General features: G+C 42.5%; 3 protein-coding genes and 1 non-coding gene across 4 annotated transcripts; 3 read left to right on the top strand and 1 right to left on the bottom strand.

Annotated features, from left to right (window-relative positions):
• Positions 1-182: 182 nt before the first annotated feature.
• Positions 183-1840, top strand: T14G12.11 (DUF281 domain-containing protein; the record flags this gene model as incomplete). The annotated part of the gene is made up of 6 exons (NM_001270074.2): positions 183-269; positions 500-580; positions 806-941; positions 1222-1349; positions 1510-1703; positions 1754-1840. The coding sequence occupies 6 exons, from the start codon at positions 183-185 to the stop codon at positions 1779-1781; spliced, it is 654 nt and encodes a 217-aa protein (NP_001257003.1). The 3' UTR covers positions 1782-1840.
• A 1444-nt stretch (positions 1841-3284) lies between these two features.
• On the top strand, positions 3285-4031 carry T14G12.6 (DUF281 domain-containing protein; the record flags this gene model as incomplete). Its single annotated transcript, NM_076246.2, has 5 exons — positions 3285-3458; positions 3517-3559; positions 3605-3661; positions 3711-3841; positions 3891-4031. The coding sequence occupies 5 exons, from the start codon at positions 3285-3287 to the stop codon at positions 4029-4031; spliced, it is 546 nt and encodes a 181-aa protein (NP_508647.2).
• Positions 4032-4230: 199 nt separating this feature from the next.
• On the top strand, positions 4231-5839 carry T14G12.12 (DUF281 domain-containing protein). Its single transcript, NM_001307915.2, has 5 exons — positions 4231-4482; positions 5042-5087; positions 5134-5190; positions 5382-5518; positions 5566-5839. The coding sequence occupies exons 1-5, from the start codon at positions 4291-4293 to the stop codon at positions 5761-5763; spliced, it is 630 nt and encodes a 209-aa protein (NP_001294844.1). The 5' UTR covers positions 4231-4290; the 3' UTR covers positions 5764-5839.
• A 1647-nt stretch (positions 5840-7486) lies between these two features.
• Positions 7487-7580, bottom strand: mir-266. The gene has a single exon (NR_002427.2). It is a non-coding gene; the product is annotated as a pre-microRNA mir-266 (primary transcript).
• Positions 7581-17924: the final 10344 nt, after the last annotated feature.

The raw sequence follows: 17924 nt of genomic DNA, 5'->3' as shown, positions 1-17924 counted from the left end.
AAAAAAAGTTTTTCAGGGAAACCTCAAAGATTTTCGATTTTCTTCATTTTGAAATAATCAACAATTATCATACATATTATTTGAAAAAATGCAAATACATCTATGCAAATTTCCTGCCTTTGTGGATTGATAATTGCTTGCTATAAAAGCTTTGGCACCAACCCTGCAGAACAAGAACAACGATGTCGAAAATGTATTTTTTTGTATTCCTAACTCTGTGTTTGATTGGCCACATGGAAGCCAAATGTTTTGCCAACTTGGCAACATCTGTGAGTGAAACTAGTTTATTTGGGTACAATCTGAGGAAAAAACGCAGAACTCACGTTGTGTCAGAGTGTCCCATATTGGTTTCATCTTTGTAGATCTTTGAAAAATGCGGGAGAAGACTTACGTGCTGACGTCACATTTGTAGGCAAAAAATTCAAATTCCCGCATTTTTCGTAGATCAAAACGTGATGGGACAGCCTGACACCACGTGAGTACTCCTTTAATCCTTTAGGAAATGACGACAAACCCCGCAATTGAATCTTCAATTGTGGCAGAATCGACTACTCTCTCAAATGATCAGCTAGCAACATCTGTGAGTGAAATTAGTGCATTTGAATACGTATTGAGCAATAAACGTAGTAATCACGTGGTGTCAGAAATGTCCAATATAGGTTTCATCTACGTAGATCTTTGAAAAATGCGGGAGAAGAGATACGTGGTGACGTCACATTTTTTGGACAAAATTTCCCGCATTTTTCGTAGATCAAAACGTGATGGGACAGCCTGACACCACGTGAGCACTCCTTTAATATTTTAGGAAATGATGACAACATCCACAATTGAACCTTCAATTGTGACTGAATCGACTACTTTTGCAAATTTTCCGCCAGTTGCAGAAAAAAATTGTCCAGTTAGTCAGGCGAAGTGTCCAGACCTATCGAAAGTGGTTCAGGGTGAGAAGGAAAATCCCCCCAGAATCGTATTAAAACCGATACGTTTGAGTTTATTATTGATGCAGAGTAATGTTTCAATGAAACACGTGGTGCCAGCCTATCCCATTACGGTTTGATCTACAAAAAATGCGGGAATTTTTCGTCAAAAAATGTAACGTCAGTACGTTCTTAACCATGCAAAATTAGTTGAGAACTCTGCGTCTCTTCTCCCGCATTTTTTGTAGATCTACGTAGATCAAACCGAAATGAGACTCTCTGGCACCACGTGATGAAATTTCAGGTAAAATGACGGTCGAAAAGGTTGATGGCTGCGCTGTGTTGACGTGCCCCGAGAACACATTTCCATATGTTCTCGGATCATATGAAGGAAGCGAACTGCCAAAAGCTGATGGTGGTGAAAAAGATTTTGTAGGTGGACCTTTTAAATTCTCAACGAAACCCCTTGGAAAATGGGATTGCCCAAGCCACACCTGAGCCTAAGCCTAAACCTGAGCCTAACCCTCAGCCTAAAGCCTAGTTCTAGACGAAGCTATAACTGTCGGTCAAACTTAAAAAAAAAAATTTCTAGCGAATCCCACCTCCATTGTCTATGGCAGATTTGGGTGGCGTCACCATAAATGATTACTATGGACTCACATGTGAGAACAATTTGCTGACGGCCTCGCTATATCCACGCGGGATTAATCCGAGCTTGAAAAATGCGACTGTTGGCGGAGATGGATCGTTGAACGGGAAAAAAGGGCTTCTCACCTCAATAGGCTGGTGAGTTGACTTCAATTAAGATAAAATACTCACTAAATATTTTCTTTCAGCGCTTCAGCTCCAGATCATTCGTACTGAGAAACCAAAGGTGATGGCGATCTATTATGTTTCTGACAATAAAATTTTAATCCTGCGAATTGATATTTTGGTGTGCTCGTTAGCATATCTGATCCATGAATTGGGTTAGAGATAACACTTCGTCGATTTCAAGGAAATTTTGTGTCCACAATTTTAGCAACAAAGCGTATGAAAAATAATTTAAAAAGAAACTCTCAAATTGATAAGTTCAAACACTTGGAACTTCATCAAGAAAAGTTGATTATAGCTTGATCTACGAAATACAGACTTGATTCGGTCAGAGATTCGGACTGAAGGATTAGATACGGGAAAACAAGAATAATGTGTAATGATAAGATAACATTGCAGAGATTCTTGAGAGGACTAAAGATTAGCTGGGTGGCAGATGAAGTCGGGATTCACGCGTAGGCCCGGCCTTAAAGGTGGAGTAGCGCCAGTGGGGAAACTGCTAAAAACCACTCCTTTGGTCCCAAAATGACCGAATATCATAATAAAACTTTTCAAAAAAATTTTGAAAATGTGGCAATTACTCAGTTTTTGCCACTCATAATTTTGGAAATCGACCAACAAAAAAAAAATTTTTCGACATTTTTTATGTTTCAATTTTGTTTAAATTATTTGTATTAAAACACTGTAGGGGTCGGGACATGCGACATTTCTTTGGATTTCCTCAAAAGCTCGTATTTTTCAAAATTTTGGCAATCTGCCAAAACTTTGACCGGAAATTATGAAAAATCTGAAAATTTTTGGAGTGTTTTATTATGATATTCTGTTGTTTTGGATCAATATAAGTGCATTAAAACAAAATCCCCACTGGCGCTACTCCACCTTTAACCCGGAAGTGAAATACGATGCCGTTCCGCAGATGGGCCTAACGCCGGGCGAATGGCAGCTAGGTCTTCCACGAAGGGGAGGCCCGAAGAGGGAACACACCCGCGCGCTAGTACTATGGCGATGGTGTGAAGGCGGCCTAGCTTGGCCTATTTAAGCCGCCATTGGGCCTCTTTTCATCACTTCCGCTTCACCTGTGTTGTGCAACTTGGTCCCAAAATTAAGGTGCAACATACACACTTTTCCCCAGTGCGATGATCTGAAAAAATTGACCAGACTTCTCCGTAGTTGGACTGATGAAACAAGAAACGGAGGAACAAGAAAAATGATAAGATAAGAGTACAGACATGATCAACAACACTTTTCGAGAAACTCCAAGATCACGGAAGAATTGTATACTTCAACAAATTTGGGGAAAACTCTCAAAGTTTCAATAAGTCAATTATGTTTCCGACCTAGTTTTATCATAGGTAAAGTTATAAGTAATGGAACACACACCAAGATCTTTGAAAAACTTGAATATCGTAGGATAGACAGGTGCCGCCGATAAACATTGATTTCAATTCTTACGTAACTGGATTTATCTCCGAGGATGCAGTGATCAGTCTCACTATATCTTTATTATTGGTTTTTGCAATTAAGCTTTTAATCTAAATCAATTCTCTCTAAAAAATGAATACTTTAACTTTATTTCTAACTATTCCATGTTTTATGGCAGTAACTGAATGTTGTATGCGAATGGTTCCGCCGGATGATGTCTATATACCTAGTACCCTGGCTCCTGGGGAAAGTACAATGGCTCCGGTGACTGTTCATACCACAATAGCTGCAGAGGAAACCACTCAGGTATTTCGATCATTGAAAAATTAGAAAAAAATTTCCGGTAATTGTTTAATTATTTTAGGAAATGTTGACAACGCCCGCAATGGAGTCTTCAACTGTGACAGGTAGGCTTTTGATTAACTATGTATTAACTTAAATTTTGGTTTCAGAAAAATATTGTGCAGTTAGTGCAGCTAAGTGTCCGGATTTGGCGTCAGTGGTCTCGGGTAAATCTGTCCATTAGTTTTCGATTACCAATTTCAACTGGAATTTCAGCCAATGTAGTCATGACAACTGACTCGGACGGTTGCATTGAGCTCACATGTGAAATTGGTGATTTTCCAATTGCTGTTGCTGCATTTGCTGATAGTGAAATACCGCCACCTACAGCAGCAGCGGATGAACTTGTGAGTGATGATCTCTTTGTGCAGTTTTTATCAAAAGTTGATTTTATAGGGAATTCTTCCACCAAACAGTCCAGAACAAATTGTCCTTGGGTTGAATGCATACTATGGGCTTGTGTGTGATAATGATAAATTGAGGGCCACGGAATACCCAGAAGTTGTTATTAATAAAATTTCAGCTACAAAGATGTAAACAATGGAAAGCAAATTTCACAAAAAATAAGAGTAAGACTTTTTTGAAATATTTTTCAAAAGGTAAAACAAACAGAGATCATTGAGAAACTTGAATATCGTACAAGAATGGGATGAACAGGTGCCACCGATAAACATTGATTTCAATTCTCACGTAACTGGATTTATATCCGAGGATGAAGAAGAGATCAGTCTCCCTATATCTTCATTATTGCTTTTTTTGCTATTAAGCTTCTGATTCAATATATTTCTACTTAAAAATGAATACTTTATCATTATTTCTAACTATTCCATATTTGATGGTAGTAACTGAATGTTGTATGCGAATGGTTCCACCAGATGATGTATATATTCCGAGTACATTGGCTCCGGTGGAAAGTACTATGGCTCCTGAGGTGAGCACAATGACTCCTGAAGGTCTTTCTACCTCTGCGGAAACCGAGGCGCCTGAGGTATTGTTAATATTAATTAAATATTTATTAATAAGTAGATTAGAATGATAATTATTGAAATATTGAACTTTTATCTTTATTCCGTGTGTATGTGGTCTTTGTAGTCAATGTTATAAGTTGGCGTCGGTGTAATGGGTACTGTAGTACTTTAGGGTTACTGTAGTTTAAGAAAATTAGTTTTAAGCTTTTAGCTCTTAGTCCACGGCTGGTAAGATAAAACAATTCACTTCTACTTTAACAGTATAGTACATAATTAAAGACTTCAAAAAGTTATGTATTAGGCCTAGTTTTTCTAGGAGGTATACCTATATGAATTGATAATACCTACAAGTAGATTCGAACACGGTACTTTAACTTTTGCCCAAGTTTAGACAGCTTCTGATCCAAGTTAATACTTTTTGGGCTAAACTTGGGCAAGAAGCTAGAGCCAAATGCCGAGTAGTCTTGTAATCACTGTGATAAGTTGGCGTTAGTGTAGGGATACTGTAGTACTGTAGGATTACTGTAATATGAATTGATAATACCTACCTACAAGTAGATTCGAACACTGTACTTTAAGGTAACAATGATGACAACACCTGCAATGGAGACATCGACCGTAACAGGTAGGCTTTCAACCGATTATTCTCTCAAAATTCCAGCTGGTTTCAGAACAACTATGCAAAATTAGTGCAGCCACGTGCCCAGATTTGGCGTCAGTGGTCATAGGTAAGCCAGCCCATAAATCTTTGAAATTTGTAATCAATAATAGCTGAAAAACTTTGTGATGGTAGTTTCTAAGAAGGTTCTGAACAGAGGTGTGCGGCAAATCTCAAAATTTGTCGGGCTCGGCAAATTAGCCGCTCACCTCTGGTTCAGAATTTACCTAATTAAACAAAAAACAATTACTGGAATTTTAGACAACGTGGACATGACGACTGACACGGGCGGCTGCATTGAATTATCGTGTGTACCTGGAAATGTTCCATTTCTTGGTGCTTCATTTGATAACAGTGAAATACCACCACCTACTGCAGGTGACGTAGGTGATGATTTTGTGAGTGGTATCTTTATACAGTTTTTCAAAAAAATTAGCTTTTATAGATAATTATAGCCCCAATACCTCCTCAAGTAGTTGTCGGCGGGCTAAATGGATATTATGGACTCGTGTGTGAGAATAATAAGTTGAAGGCAACGAAGTATCCACTTGGAATTACCACATTTTCCGGTAGTGGTACTCACGGAGCAGATGGGTCATTCAGTGGGAAGAAATCGGCTCTAAACCAACTAACTTGCGACTGATTTTTCGGATTGTATGATGAACACAACTATTGATGATTTAATAAGTTTTTTTTTCGGAATAAAATTTTTAGTGGTCTCAAAAATTGGCATACCAAATTTCATGTAGAGACATATGTATAACTATTTGTGGCAAACGTTGAACAGACATTGATCTGACTCTGGCCGTACACAGGATCAGGTTTCGACTATGCATTTGGAGAGGAATAGAAAAGTATCTTCAAAAATCTAACAAAAAATCGATTAATGTGATTGTGTGCATATTTTCAAGCATACAATAATTAGGAGAGTTAAAAAATTTCAGTGTAAAAAAAAATGGATCTACTGACTGTTCAACCATTTTTTGGTAGCAATATTTTTTTGTTAAATTATAAGAATGGGAAGTAAACTGATAAATTACTAACGTTTAATTACTAACTTATAATACTAACTTATAATAAATAAAAGAGTTTAAGTGACCACAGAATATTATTGGCCAAGATATGGTCAAACTAAATTGACCAGACTTCTCCGCAGACAGACTGTCGAAACAAGACACTGACGGAACAAGACTAATGATAAGATAAGAGTACATAGAAGATCAACTTGACCAACTACAGAAGATGATGGCCTAACTTAGTTGAGGCAATGCCCGAAAGTATGCATGCCACGTTTCATATCAATTCTCAATTCTTATGAAGTCGGTTGCACCATGCTCACTGAAAGTGCCGGCTGCACTCAGAGCCAGAAAAATGTCGGCTGCACCATATTCCAGCAAAATGTTTGGCTTAATGTTAGGTTTAGGCTTAGGTTTAGGCCTATGCTTAAAACTAGATAAGTCAGAAAGCCAAAAATGTGAAATTTTTGTATTTTCGAGTCAAAATACCGTACAGTAAGCTACGCCAATTCTCTGGTTTGATCGGAATTTTGGAATCTATGTATGTAGTTGAAGTAGATATTAACACTACACCAGTACCTCTTGATCCTCCGTACAAAGTTTTTCAATTGATGAAACAAGACACATGGAATATCTTGATAAGATAAGAGTACACAGACCGCTTCCAGGTAGGATCAGAAACTAAATAGATCATTTGAAGATCAGTTTTACCACAAAATTAAAAATAAACAAACTTGAGGTAAGGTTCTAACAAAGCTAAAGCCTTTTTTCAAAAATGTTATGCTCCAAAATCTCTCAAAAAAGAGATCACTCCGAATCCAAACTAAAACTAGAATATTGTCCAAGTTTGATTATACAGGTGCCTGCCTCCGATAAACATTGATTTCAATTCTTATGTAACTGGATTTATCTCCGAAGAAGTGATCAGTCTCACTATACCTCCATTATTTTTTGCTATCAAGCTTCTGATCTAATATATTTCTACTTTAAAATGAATATTTCAACATTGCTTCTAATTATTCTTTGTTTCCTTGTGACTACGGAAGGTTGTATGCAAATGGTTCCGCCAGATGATGTCTACATACCAAGTACAATGGATCCTGAGCAAAGTACAGTGGGTCCTAGTGAAAGCACTATGACTCCTGGAGGTGTTTCTACTCCAGAGAAATCCGAGGAAACCGATGCGCCTGAGGTATTGTTAATATTAGTTAAATATACTAATAAGTAAATTAAGATGACAATTATTAAAAAATTGAACTTTTATCATTATTCCGTGTGCTTATGTACTCGGCATTTGGCTCTAGCTTCTTGCCCACGTTTAGCCCAAAAATATTAACTTGGATCAGAAGTTGGCTGAATTTGGGCAAAAGTTGGGCAAAACTTTGGCAAAACTTGGATTCAAGCTTTGCCAAAGTCTTGCCTAACTTTTGCCCAAGTTTAGACAGCTTCTGATCCAAGTTAATACTTTTTGGGCTAAACTTGGGCAAGAAGCTAGAGCCAAATGCCGAGTAGTCTTGTAATCACTGTGATAAGTTGGCGTTAGTGTAGGGATACTGTAGTACTGTAGGATTACTGTAATATGAATTGATAATACCTACCTACAAGTAGATTCGAACACTGTACTTTAAGGTAACAATGATGACAACACCTGCAATGGAATCATCAACCGTAACGGGTAATCCTACAATTGACAACTCTCTCAAAATTGAAGCTGGTTTCAGAACAAAAATGCAAAATTAGTGCAACCACTTGCCCAGATTTGGCGTCAGTGCTCTCAGGTAAGTCAGCCCATGAATCTTTGAAATTCGTAATAAACAATAGCTGAAGACTAGCTGAGTAGCATGAGGGTAGTTTCTATGAAGTTCAGAACAAGGGTGTGCGGTAAAACTTAAAACTTGCCGAGAAAATTGCCGCCCTGAATTTCTGGAATTCCAGCTAACGTGATCATCACAACTGACACGGACGACTGCATTGAATTATCGTGTGCATATGGAAATGTTCCATATCTTGGTGCTTCATTTGATAACAGTGAAATACCACCACCTACTGCAGCTGACGTAGGTAATAATTTGTCCGTCATTACTCCGTCAGGAACTTGCGTCTATATCTGTAAATGACCGGTCATCAAGATCCAGAGATGGATTGTAGGTTCCGCCGGTCCCTGGAAGAGGGTGATTAGGAGACTTCTCGGCTCAACACGTTCCTCGGCGACCCAGGTGGCGGATTCAGCCCAGCTAAGGTCAGAACGTGTTCACCATGCATCACTGTGAAGAGCTGAGAAGAGTCACATATAGCCTCAGCTTATGCTCGTCCAAGACGCTATAGCTTGAGAGCGTCACACTATGTGTGGCCAATAAAAAATTACAAAACTAGCGTAAAAAGTTATGTGTTCCATACTTTCCGAATCTTACGCTGCGTCACCCTGTTCCGCTCATGATCCTGTCGAGGTTGTCCACACACAAACAAGGAGCTAGGACTGGAATGTTTCGGTGCATGAATATTCCGGTCAACCCAAACCGGAGCAGGTGCTGACGCAAATATGGATATATTCTAAACGTGGGCCGCCCACATACTTATCCATGCTACCAGCGTCCCCCAACGCATGGTAAATCCCTTTCAGATCCCCGAAAGGCTCTGTCTCGTACTGTGATGGGTCAGAGATCACCCAATCTCTGACTAGGCGTCTCATCAGACCCGCATCATTAGGTGGCAGACCACTGTCTGTTACGTTCTAAAAACAGTAGAAAATCCAACAGGTTTTGTAGACCCCTATCTACCTAACTTCTCACTTTTCAGTTAACTGGCTTATATTGTCTTCGACAATCACCCTGAAAATGAGCTCCAATTCGAGTCAGAAACATCGTTCGAAAGTCCTACCGGATGAATCTCAACCTCGCGAGGTCATCCCGGAGGCATCCTCGGCTACCCTCCCAGGTAACCAGGTAACCAACCCGCAACGGAGGTCACGCCTCTCAGGCAACTCGAGGCCGTCCAAGACGCCAGAGTGCGGGCTCCAAACGAAGCCCCGCCGCCCCTATCAAAGGTTACATCTCCCGTGTCGCAAACAATTTGCGGTCGTGCCATGACGACGCCACGGTCCTGATGATGGAACATCTTGGAGTTGACCCCAATCCACTCCATCCCATTGACCAATACACGCTTCTCGCTGCTAACAAGATTCTGCAAAGAACCAAGCGGTATGCTGAAGCCCTGGAGAATCTACGCCACTACGTAGATGACAAGTTCCAAGAACCTGTCCTGCGAGGCTCCCCACTCAAGGACGTGTACCACGAACAAGTCCAAGAGCATCTCGCACGGCTCCAGCCAAAGTCACTCTTGACTGAGGCAAAACGAGACATCACTATGCTCGAAAGAGAGCTGCTCAATCACGGCTTTCCCATCACCACTAGTGATCCTCAGGAGCTCGTACTCACCCCCTATGAGTACGAGACATCGGAAGACGGTACCTCCTCATCCGACGTCGACGATCTTGCCAGCTTCGATGGCGCGTTCGACAATCTCCGAGAAACCATGGGATCTGACCACGTTCAGATCGACCATCAAAATCCCAACCCTCGTGTAACGATCCCGAGCGCGATTCTATCGCCTCCCACAAACGGTTCGTCACACTTGAACTACCGTACGGTCTCACAACCCTCTCCGCTGACAGTTCATAGAGATTCCGCACTCGGATCTCTGTCCCGCCAACCCTCTTTGGCAGATGAACTTCAAGACGAACGCCATCAGCATCGTCTTAGTCAAATCAGGCTGAGAGCTCTCGAAGACACTTTCATAGCTCGCCGGCAAGCGGATGAGGAAGCCGAGGAGCTTGGAAGACAGCAGCTCTCTCAGTACAGAGAGATGAGAGCCGCAAGAGAGCGGAGACTCGAAGAGATGCGCTCCCAGCCTTCTCCTCCACAAGCTCCGGCACCAGCTCCTCGACGCCCACACACCGTACACAGCGGAGCGGAACCCACGACCCCGGATCTGGTTCCAGCTCCAGCTCTCACTGGCTACCCAACTCCGGAGCAACTGCTCCCCCAGGCTATGTTGCAAGCCATGACGGAGATGGGAAGACTGATCTCGCAGCTTCAACGCGATCAAACCCAAGCCAGAAGAGAGCAAACTTCGTTTATGAATGAATGCAGGGAACACCTGCGTCCCCCCGCGGAAGGCAGCATCGGGCAGAGCGCCTACTCGCCAGATGATGAGGGTGAAGAGCAGAGCCAGCGTGGATCTTCACCACCGGTTCAGCCCATTCCCGATTCCAGATCCCCGTCAGGAGTTATCAACTTCGAGACCAACGCCAAGAACCTCCCCAAGTTCGATGGCACTGGAAACTTCCGCGCATTCAGAAACGGCTTCGACACTGTCGTCCTAGACGACCCACGGCTCCCCTCGGTGACCAAATGCAACCTCCTACGCAATCACCTTGTAGGGAATGCTCAGCAGTGCATCTCGCACGATGACGATCCACTCGTGGCCTACCAAACCACGATGGATATGCTGGAATCTGTTTATGGTAAAGGAGACACTCAGCGTGGCCTCCTTGAGCGCTTCAGGAAACTGAAGTTCCACCAGTCCAACCCTGAACAGATGAAGCTGGATCTCACTTCACACCAGCTCTTGGTGCAACGTCTGGTCTCTACCGGACTGAGCGCGACCGACGACCGCATCACTATGGGTCTTATCGGGAAACTCCCTATCTCCTTCAGAGACAAGGTCACAGAGTTTTACACTGACATGGATGATCATCCGTCAGCGATCGCATTCTACCAGAGGATTCGAAAGCACATCAACAGCTTCGAAAATGGCCTCATTGCAGCCTCTCTGCAACCACTCCACGTGGCGCCAGTGAATGAGATCCCGTCTCACTACGTCAAAGGATCCGTCCATGTCGTAGATCAAAAACAACAGCCTAAGAAGGGAGAACTGCGCCACCCAACCAGTTCCTCGGGTGGTCAGAAAGAGCGCGACACTTCCGCCTTTTACATCGACCCCGCCACCGGTGCCCAGCTCGGAGGTCACTTAAGACCAGGCAAAAGAGGCGTCCACCTAACCCTCATTGCCCGCACTTTCCCCTTGCCAGATGAGACATCCAAAAAACCTTGTGCTGCCTGTGGAGGCTCCCATAGCCCCACAAGATGTCATCTCACTAGTCAAGCTTTCCGTGAAGCGACTGCTCAAAAGGGGCTGTGTGCCAACTGCTGCGGAAAACACGCCATCGAACAGTGCAAATCACACTTCACGTGATCATACTGCGATGGACACCACCACTCTGGCGGATGCCCGAAAAAAGAGTACTATAGAGACTTGGCTAACTACCCTCCAGGGGCAAAGGCCCCTATCCAGTTATTTCGTGACGTCCCTCTCCCACGAGAGAGGGGAAGCCGCAACACCTCCCACTAAATCATTGTGAACTCATCTCACATCTCAAGGCAAAGCAGGTCGGCTTGATCTCCTCGGGTTCCGCTAAGCTCTCCTTACAAGGCTTTCATGAGGCGTCGACTTCGATATCAAAAATTTTCAAAATATCATTAAAAAATAAACACTCTTCGGAAAGTGTAGGGTTCCTCATCGCAGGATACTCCGACCTCCCAGCTACAGCCTTCAGAGCTCCCGCGTTCTCTGATCAAGATGCACATCATCTAGACTCCCTAGAGATCGATCACCTATCGATCTCGTCTCAGAGAACGTTCGATGGCAAACGTATTGATATGATCCTGGGAAACGATGTCCTAACATGCCTCCACGGCGACAGGCACACCCGGCGTCACCAGCTACCCTCCAGACGAGTCGTCGATGACACTCGTATTGGCTACATTGTCCACTCCGTCCCGTCGCTAATACTCTATACCAGTGATGAGCGGAAGTGGGTCTTCAATGATCAAAATGGCCTAACGCACTCCCTTATGCTAGCCAACATGGTACTGGATCATCAATACGTGGAAGACCCCGAGCTAAAACTGCACTGGTCCATTGAACAGTTATGGAAATTCGAGAATCTCGGAATCGAACCCATCCCATTGGTCGACGAGACAAAGAAATCTACCCAAGATCTTCTTGCCGAGTTCCAGCAGAACGCCTGTTACACTAACGGCGTGCTCGAAGTCGCCCTACCTTTCAATGGGAACGAAGAGAAACTTAAAAATAATTATGCCATCGCCTACAAGCGACTGTGTAGTCTCCACGAGACTCTCACCAAAGGCAAAAATTTAATTACTAAATATGACAGGGTGATCAAAGACCAGCTACTGGCAGGCATTATTGAGTTGGTCACCCCAGAGATGAAACCAGATTCCCCGATCGAGTATTTCATGCCTCATCGCGCGGTTATCAAAGAGTCCTCTAACACCACGAAGCTTAGAGTTGTACTTGACGCATCTAGCCCCATCGGCAAAGATCTCTCGTTGAATGATTGCCTCCACGCAGGAACTAATCTCTTGACCCCACTCTACGGTATCTTGTTACGATCGCGCTGCTACCGATACATCATCGTAGCAGACATCGAGAAGGCTTTCCATCAAGTCCGACTCCAAGTAAAACACCGAAGTGTGACTCAATTTCTATGGCTAGCCGACCCTTCGCAGCCAGCCAATGCCGACAACGTTGTCCGGTACCGTTTCACTAGGATTCCATTCGGGGTCGCCAGCAGCCCCTTTCTGCTCGGCGCCGCTATCCACCACTTTCTGGGGCGCAACCCCCACAGGCTCAACAACGAAATCAGAGACAATCTGTACGTTGATAACTGTATGCTCGGAACTGATGACTTCACTAAAGTCATGCCCACTGCCATGGCTGCCAAGTCCATCTTCCGAAAGATGAACATGAATCTTCGCGAATTCGTCACGAATTGCGACGGCATCATGCAGCACATCCGAGCAGAAGACCGAGCCGAGTCCAGAGATATCAAACTCTTGGGTTGCATGTGGAATTCCAACGAAACCGTTGACACGTATTCAATAAAAATTGCCGTTCTGGATATTGATCATCCGACCAAGAGAGAAGTAGCCTCCAAACTCGCAGAGACCTTTGATCCGCTTGGTCTGGTAACTCCAATTCTAGTACAGTTCAAACGACTCATCCAGCAACTCTGGATTGCAGGCGTAAGCTGGAAAGATCGCATTCCGATCGAACTGCTGCCCTTATGGCGAAACTTGCAAAAGTCATTCGTAGATAAGTCAATCCACGTTGAACGGCGTCTAACATTCGTCAACGAGGAAGTCATCGACTGTCAGTTGATCATCTTCACTGACGCTTCTCAAGACATCTACGCGGCAGCAGCGTACGCCCATTTCACCTATAAGAAATGGCCGCCAGTTACCAGGCTTATCACTAGCAAAAGCAAGATCAAAGAAGTCTCTGCCGCGAATTACACAATTCCGAAGTTGGAGCTACTCGGGATTTTATGTGGATCAAACCTCGCAGTAACCTTATCGAAAGAGCTTCGTCTACCGATCTCATCGATTAAACTCTTCACAGATAGCTCGTGCGCACTATACTGGATCCTCTCTGCCAAGAACACACGTGCTTGGGTTCACAACAGAGTCCAGAAGTATCACGAAAATTGTGCCCGGATGTCAGAGTGCGGCCTTTCAACCTCTCTACATCACGTTCCTACCAAAGAGAATCCCGCTGACTTAGCGACTCGAGGAATGTCAACTACCGAGCTTCAGAAGAGTTTATTCTGGTTCCGAGGCCCCAGATTCTTGGCTAACCCACCAGAATCCTGGCCACAAAAGATTGAAGGTACAATAACTTGCCCCGCCGAGTTTCAAGACCTGGTGTACAAGGAGATCATAGATACCAGTACAGAGAAGAAGAAGTCCAAACCCCTCATCGAAAAGGCTATTCCAGCGGCTCCCAAAGCTACGGAGTCAGTTCTTCATCTCACTACCGGTCCCTTCAAATCTTTTATCCCGTTCGATTACTCGAACTCTCTAACCAAATTATCAAATATTATATACAGAACATTGAACTCAGTGTGCAAAATGTTTCCTGGAAAGTCTTGGGACTCCGAAATCATGGTTGAGTTCAAAAACTCCGAGTCAGCTCTCCATAGACGCAAACTCGTGAGGAAGCTCATTATCCTTCACCATTATCGTGAGTCCGAAGCCCTCGGTCTTAAGCTCCCAGCAGACTTAGACTATTACGTAGACAGCCACGGTTTCTACCTCGTAAAGAAACAAGTGACCTCTCACGCGCTTCCCCAAGAAGCCAACGAGCCGGTTATCCTCTTCAAGGACCATCCCTTGGCTACCCTCGTTATGCGTGAGACGCACGTCATCAACGGACACAGTTCCGAACTGTACACGGTCTCCGCTGCCAAAACCATGTTTTGGATCCCGCATATCAAGGTTCTTGCAAAATCCGTAGTCTCTAACTGCGTTGACTGCAAAAAGGTTCACGGACTCCCTTTCCGTTACCCTAATTCCAAAACCTTGCCGGAAAAGCGAACGTCGCCCTCCAAGCCGTTCGCGACAGCGGGTCTAGACTATATGGGTCCAATTGAGTACCTAAAAGATGACGGCGTCACCATTGGCAAATCTTACGTTCTAGTCTATACTTGCCTGGTCACTAGAGGCGCCATGTTACGTGTGTTACCTGATGCCACCACCGAGACCTACCTCATGGGTCTGAGAAGCATCTTTCATTGTGTCGGCTCCCCAACCGATATCTATTCCGACAACGCAGCCATCTTCAAGCTCGGAGCGTCGATGTTGAATGATGACATTCTCTCTGGAGATGAGTTAAGCGACTCGTTGACTAGCTACCTGGCTAGCCAACAAATCAACTTCTTCTATATCACTCCCTTGTCCCCTTGGCAAGGAGGAGTATATGAAAGAATCGTGGGACTTCTAAAGCACCAACTCTATAAAGTCAGCTCGGTCGAAAAACTCTCTATGTTCTCTCTCCAGTACCTAGTCTCCGGTGCTCAGGCGATGATCAACAGCAGGCCTTTAACCCCTCATGCTCGGTCTCCAAACGACATGATTGCACTTCGTCCAATCGATTTCCAACTTCCCGGAGTTATGCTTGACATACCTTTCGTGCACCCCACGGGTAACGGAAGGGGAGCTGAAGAACGTGCCCGAGCACATCTCGCTCAACTCGAGACTGCTCTTAACAGACTCTGGCAAATCTGGACCCTAGGTTACCTCTTTCACCTACGGAAAGCGAAACATCGCAATAAGAAGTGCACTTCGATAAAACCAGCTGTGGGACAGGTTGTCCTCATCGACACAAACCACGTAAATAGGCACAAATGGCCCCTTGGAGTCATTCTCCAAGTACACGAGTCCAAACGCGATCACGAAGTTCGAACCGCTACAGTCAAAGCTCACGGCAAGCGCTGCCTACGCTCCGTTTGCCAGCTCATCCCTCTCGAAGTACAAGCTTCAGAGGATTTCACCTCCGCCGATCCCCCATCGGAAGGAGATCTTGTGGAACTCGAAGAGCACGATTGCGACGATCCAACGTCCGATATCCCGACTCAAGCATACTTCGAACACTCCCGCTCGACCGCTCGAACATTGCTCCGTGTCTCTCCGCGCGTATCTGAAATACGCTGTTTGTCACTCGGTAGGGTGACTGACTCCCCTCTACTAGTCCCGAGTGTCAACAATAACTAATATCGAAGACTTTTTGAAGAGATAGAGGTAATTGTTTTATGATATTTTCAAAACTTCATGTTCCATCATCCCGCCAGTACAAAATTTCATATTGAAACCATATAGTACTAACAAGAATTTTTATATTTATTCAAATTTAATATTATAGACGTAAAAACTAATTTTGGAAAAAAAACTAGAAAAAATGATGTTCATTCTTGTGGAATACATTTTAAGAACTTCACAATTACTTTCCAGTTTGCTTGAAATATTTTAAAATAGAAAAGTTCAGAATAGCTTTTGTTCTGAACATATCGAGACATTACTTTCAAAAGTCACAAGTTGGTTTCAAAATGTTTTTCGAGACCACTAGCCTAGACATTTAGTATATTAATTTTTTATGTCGCTTGGTATAACTTTAAATTAATTCACTTTGAGCATTCATAATGAAATACGCATATTAGTTAGTTGACACAATATTTTATAAGTTTCATCCATTATTTATTCTAGCAAAACACTTTCAGAAGTGTGTTCAACTTTGGTCAAAAGTTTAACATCCTTGTTGTGTATTCAACATTTCTTGAACACAATTGTTAAACAATATTGTTAAATTTATACGATTGGATTGTATTCTTTGCATATTTTGAAAATAAGGTAATCCCAAGTCTTCCAGTAATGATTAAAATTCAACTGGTTGGTAGGGACGCAAGACTGACTCTCAAATGCCCAAAAGCTTTGGATACAAACTCGTTCATTGACAAAAAAGTTGATTTTTTTTCTCTAAATAATTACTAATTTTGCAAAGATTTTCACTAAGTACAGTTTGGATAGCAACAGCCAGTGCAAAATTATTAGAGGTTGCAAGACTTTTAAAAGAAACACGGTAATAAGCTGTGATTTAATAATAGTTCGGTTTTCAAAATTTACAATTGTAATGCACCTATCGACTGAGAATGTTTTTAGCCGAACAAGCGTGAATTAAACGACTAAAACGTGCAAAATAGGGGTATGATCAATTAAAACTAATTTCCGTCTGCTGTAAATTTTTTTTGGCAGTTGTAAGACTCATTACGTAATGTGAGCCGTTTAAAGTACTTAAGAGCAATACATATTTTTTACCATTAAGAAACGTTTAGTTTGACTGTGCGCTATAATTTTTACTGGACAATGGAAAATGGTAAAATAACCCAAACATTCAATTCATGAAATTATTGTATCATTTTTGAATCCAAAATCCTCAACAATATTTTTTGCAAAGTGTGATCTCTGTGAGCGATCAAGTTCTCAAAAGAAGTTATTTCTATCAAAACATGGAATAAAAATACTTTGATAATCCCATCAAAAATGGATTTATTTCAGGGATTACACCTTTATAGAACTGAAACAGCATATTAATAACTTTTCCTTAAATACATGCCCATTTAAACAGAAATTTTTTTCCACCTTTTGCACACTTTAAGTCTGCTCAAAATAATAGAAACATAATTTCATTTAATGAGCCCGCCATGGATATTTTGTTGCACAAAACACTTTTTAATGGATGTTTTTGATTCAAAACCCCCTTCACTCTTTGATTTTCAACTTGCCTCTCAAACGTTAAGCCATTATTGGTAAAATAAATTTCAAAAAACGCGACGACAATAAGACCTTACCGGTGCTGTGTCCGTTTATCGGCAATTTCACACTTGTATGCACTTTCTTTGTGGCGAGCCGAGAAAAGAGTAAAACTAGTAAAGAGACGCAGTTTTCTCATAAGATCGCCGATAAAGTTGGATCCATTGGATTATGATGATGATGATGTGATACATAACTGTTTTTCCGCTTCAATCATCAAGTTTGTATAAGGAATTCAGTGAGTTTGACTTGACGGCGTGAATTCAAAGATATCATATGAAAAAAAAAACCCACATAAAGTTTTTTTTTTAAATTGCTTTCTAAATAATGCCACAGATATACACAGTCTATAAAGTTAAACACAGTAGCAATGATGTGTCATAAAACAATTTATGATACCTTCGTTCTAGACGGCTGTTTTATTTGGTGCAGCAGGATCACCAGAAGTTTTACGACATTACTGACTGTTAATTAATTTACGCTTATTGAGAAAAACAGTTGCGCAATAATATTACACAATTTTGATTGGTTGGGGTTGATTTGCTACAATCAATTTAATTTTA

Source organism: Caenorhabditis elegans, chromosome X (assembly GCF_000002985.6).
Source record: "Caenorhabditis elegans chromosome X".
Lineage (NCBI taxonomy): Eukaryota > Metazoa > Nematoda > Chromadorea > Rhabditida > Rhabditidae > Caenorhabditis > Caenorhabditis elegans.
The sequence above is the reverse complement of the archived record's forward strand: the minus strand, read 5'-3'. Positions and strand labels throughout refer to the sequence as shown.

Coding starts and splice junctions, on each gene's coding strand:
- T14G12.12 (NM_001307915.2), top strand. CDS start 4,291: ATGAATACTTTATCATTATTTCTAACTATTCCATATTTGATGGTAGTA. Junction 5,191..5,381: donor TTTGGCGTCAGTGGTCATAG/GTAAGCCAGCCC, acceptor CTGGAATTTTAG/ACAACGTGGACATGACGACT. Junction 5,519..5,565: donor GTGACGTAGGTGATGATTTT/GTGAGTGGTATC, acceptor TAGCTTTTATAG/ATAATTATAGCCCCAATACC.